This window comes from Lissotriton vulgaris, chromosome 6 (genome assembly GCF_964263255.1).
Source record: "Lissotriton vulgaris chromosome 6, aLisVul1.2, whole genome shotgun sequence".
In the NCBI taxonomy this organism is placed as follows: Eukaryota; Metazoa; Chordata; class Amphibia; order Caudata; family Salamandridae; genus Lissotriton; species Lissotriton vulgaris.
In genome coordinates this window covers 104646121-104649348 of record NC_141694.1, presented here as the reverse complement: position 1 = coordinate 104649348, position 3228 = coordinate 104646121, and the positions used below count along the sequence as shown (strand labels likewise).

General features: G+C 51.1%; 1 protein-coding gene across 1 annotated transcript; it reads left to right on the top strand.

Annotated features, from left to right (window-relative positions):
* The first annotated feature begins 1141 nt into the window (after window positions 1–1141).
* LOC147706870 (uncharacterized) lies at window positions 1142–2944 on the top strand. Its single transcript, XM_086925134.1, has 2 exons — window positions 1142–1562; window positions 1838–2944. The coding sequence occupies exons 1-2, from the start codon at window positions 1142–1144 to the stop codon at window positions 2830–2832; spliced, it is 1416 nt and encodes a 471-aa protein (XP_086781260.1). The 3' UTR covers window positions 2833–2944.
* Window positions 2945–3228: the final 284 nt, after the last annotated feature.

Sequence of the window (3228 nt, the reverse complement as noted above, 5' to 3'; positions counted from 1 at the left end):
GTTGGAAAATTGGGTGAGATATACCAAGGATGACAGAGTTTTAGCATTTCCCTTAGATGGTACCTTAATGGTAGGATTTTGTTCAATTTGAGGACCCGAATGAATGATTTACATCCCAGATCAAGACTGACGCAATATGAGGCTTTAGAAGAATGGGAGATTGAGGCCTTTGAACGAGACAGACCCCGAATTGATAAGGGTTTAGCAAAATTTTTTTCAAAAACTCAGAGAGAGACCCGAGAGAAAAAAGTGAAACAGTGGAGACAAAATATGATGGTAGAAGGACTGTTCCCTGTACTTCAAATTTTCAAATTCAAATATCTTTATTCGTTACTTAAAAAGATACCATTAAAGAACATAAAAATACATACATACAATATTTAAAAAGCATGTTTAAAAATGACATATTAAAAACAATAAAAATAGGTCTAGAAAGGGGGCAAATACAAACAGTAGATCATTGGGAATTTTATACAGACATTGATTCAGTCTATAAAATTAATGTGGGCCAATTTCCCAGCACTTACTGTAGATGAACCCGTAGAGAAAACCCGACTCTGAGGGCCAGATGTAGGTAAAAGGGATTTTCCGATTTCAGAATACCGAGGCGGGCCGAATCGGTATTCTGAAATCGGAAAACGAGATGTAGGAAACAAACAGCGAAATAATACCGAATCGGTCGGCATCGGTAATGTGATTCGCTACGTACCGAATCGGCACGGACCGATTCGGAAATTACCGAATCGGCTGCCACCGAATCGGAAGTAGCCGAATCGGCTACCACCGATTCGGAAATAGCCGAATCGGTAAAATCCGATTCGGCAATTACCGAATCGGAGGTATAAAAACACACCCATGGCCAAAAAGCCCATAGGAATGCATTGCACAAACCGAATCGGTGAAATCCGATTCGGCTCTTACCGATTCGGTAAAATCCGATTCGGTTTTTACCGATTCGGTAAGAGCCGATTCGGTAAAAGCCGATTCAGCCAATGAGGTGGAACCCGCCTCCCCCACCCAAACAGGGAGTGGCAACCCTGGCAGGTGCAGCTAATTAAGAACTTTCTGGAGAGCAGGCCTGAGCTGAACACTCACAGTTAGCAGCAGTGGGAGTAGGAGGTAGAGAACTGTTCAGATCAAGATGGCAAACCCCAGTGACAGCCAGAAGGCCAGCCAGAAGAGGAAGCCAAAATTCAGCAGCACCGAGCTGCAGGTGTTTGTGGAGGAGGTGGTGAGGGTGCACAGGCAGCTTTTCGGGAAGCTGTCCCTTAGTGTGCCGGACAGCACTAAGAGGAGGCTGTGGAGTGAAATTGCAGAAAGGGTCAGTGCTGTAGGTGTCACCCCCAGGACCCTTGACGAGCTGAAAAAGCGCTTCTATGACATCCGCAGCCTGACCAAACGGAAGATGGCTGAGATCCAGAGGCAAGCTGGAGTCACAGGTGGAGGCAGGAACCCGGCGCCACCCCTCACCGAGCTGGAGGAACTGGTCTCCAGCACCATTGAGAGGGAGAGCGTGACCGGAATTGGGACCCTGGACAGCTCAGCCAGAGCTACAGCTACAGGTAAGAAGCATGCGCATCATGACACACCCTACCAGACACCTCCCCATTAGACACAATGCACGGCCAAACCCCAGCCCAGTACTGTAAGCAACATACAAGAGTAAAGCATCATGGTATATGTAGTCAGCAGAAGGTAGCAAAAAATGGCAGTGCAGAATGACAATATAGTAAACAGTGGAACACATTCGAAGGAGATGCAAGGACATGTGCAATGCTTTATTTGTACTGACTGTAATACATCGGCACTCCATTTACAAATGCTTCTTTATACCTAGGGGCACCATCAGGCGGAGGACCACAGGCAACAGAGGCAGCTGCAGCAACTACCAGTGCTGTCGCAGGGCCAAGCACGAGTCAGGCTGCAGAGGAGGAGGAGGAAAACACCATCGGGCTGGGTAGTGAGGGAGACCTGGCTATCGACTATGACCTGTTGCACTCCCCACAAATGCCAAGCACACCACCCGTGATGTTCTCCCCAGAGAACTCCCCGACAAGGGACCACCATGCACCTACACCACCTCCTGCCACGATTATGGCTGTGGCTCCAGGAAACCCAATCATGGGAGCAGGGGCTCAGGCCCCGGCCAGCACCACACCCACACCAGTGGCACCCCAGCCCACTCAGCAGGCCGGCAGCAGCAGTACCCGTTGCCGTGCCATTCCCAGCACTGCAGCGCCAGCACCGGAGGGCAGTGTCTTCCTGGGCCTTGAAGGGAAGATGGTGAAGATCCATAGGCAGCAGGCGAAGTCCATCATGGCCTGCCAACGCCAGCTCAGGCAGCACAACCTGCAGATGGGGGAGATGGCGACAGGATTCAAGGCCTTTGTAGATAGCAACAAGGAGGTAGCAGCAGGTCTAGGCAGGCTAACCACTGCCATTACCCAGTTATGCGGGAGGCTAGAGGAGCATGAGCTCTCGCGCAGGCGGGATGCCCGCGTGCTAAACCGCTCCATGAGCCGCCTTGCAGCTGCAACGGCGCAACTCTGTCAGCGCAGTGCCAACATGGAGTCAAGTCTCACCCAAAATACCGCGGAGTTAACAAGGGGAATGGCCCGCATCACTACGGCAATGGAGGCCATGATTATCTCTAACACTGCCGCAAATCCTGCCCTGGACCTGGGGGATGCTGGGGACAGCAGCAGCCGCAGCAGCCCGGTCAGCGCTGCGTCAGAGCCACGCAGGAGCACCAGGCGCTCCGCAGAAGCCGCTGGCCATCCTGAAGGGGGTGAGGGACACCCCAGTGGGGCTGCCAAGCGCTCAAAGAAGTAGGCTTGCAAGGGCGGGTGAGGCAACCTGGACCTTAGACTTTTGTTTTCCGAGCTGTTACACTATTTTGTTTTGTTGCACATCAGTGCAGTAACTGTGTTGCAACAGTATTAAAATTTGCTTTTCACCACAACCATTTACCTGTCTGTGCATCTGTACTCACTCAGAAATAGTTTTCTGTAATCTCCTCACGTCTGTATCTGCCATCACTTGGCGTAGACACCCCAGCTGGCTGTGTTAGTGGCACAGCTTCGTCGTCGTCATGGTCCTCGTAGTCAGACAACTCCCCCTCAGTGCCCTTCTTCACCGCAAGGTTGTGTAACATTGCACATACAGCTATGATCTTGCAGCAGGTGATGGGGGTATACTGCCTTGCACCTCCACTCTTGTGCAGGCATC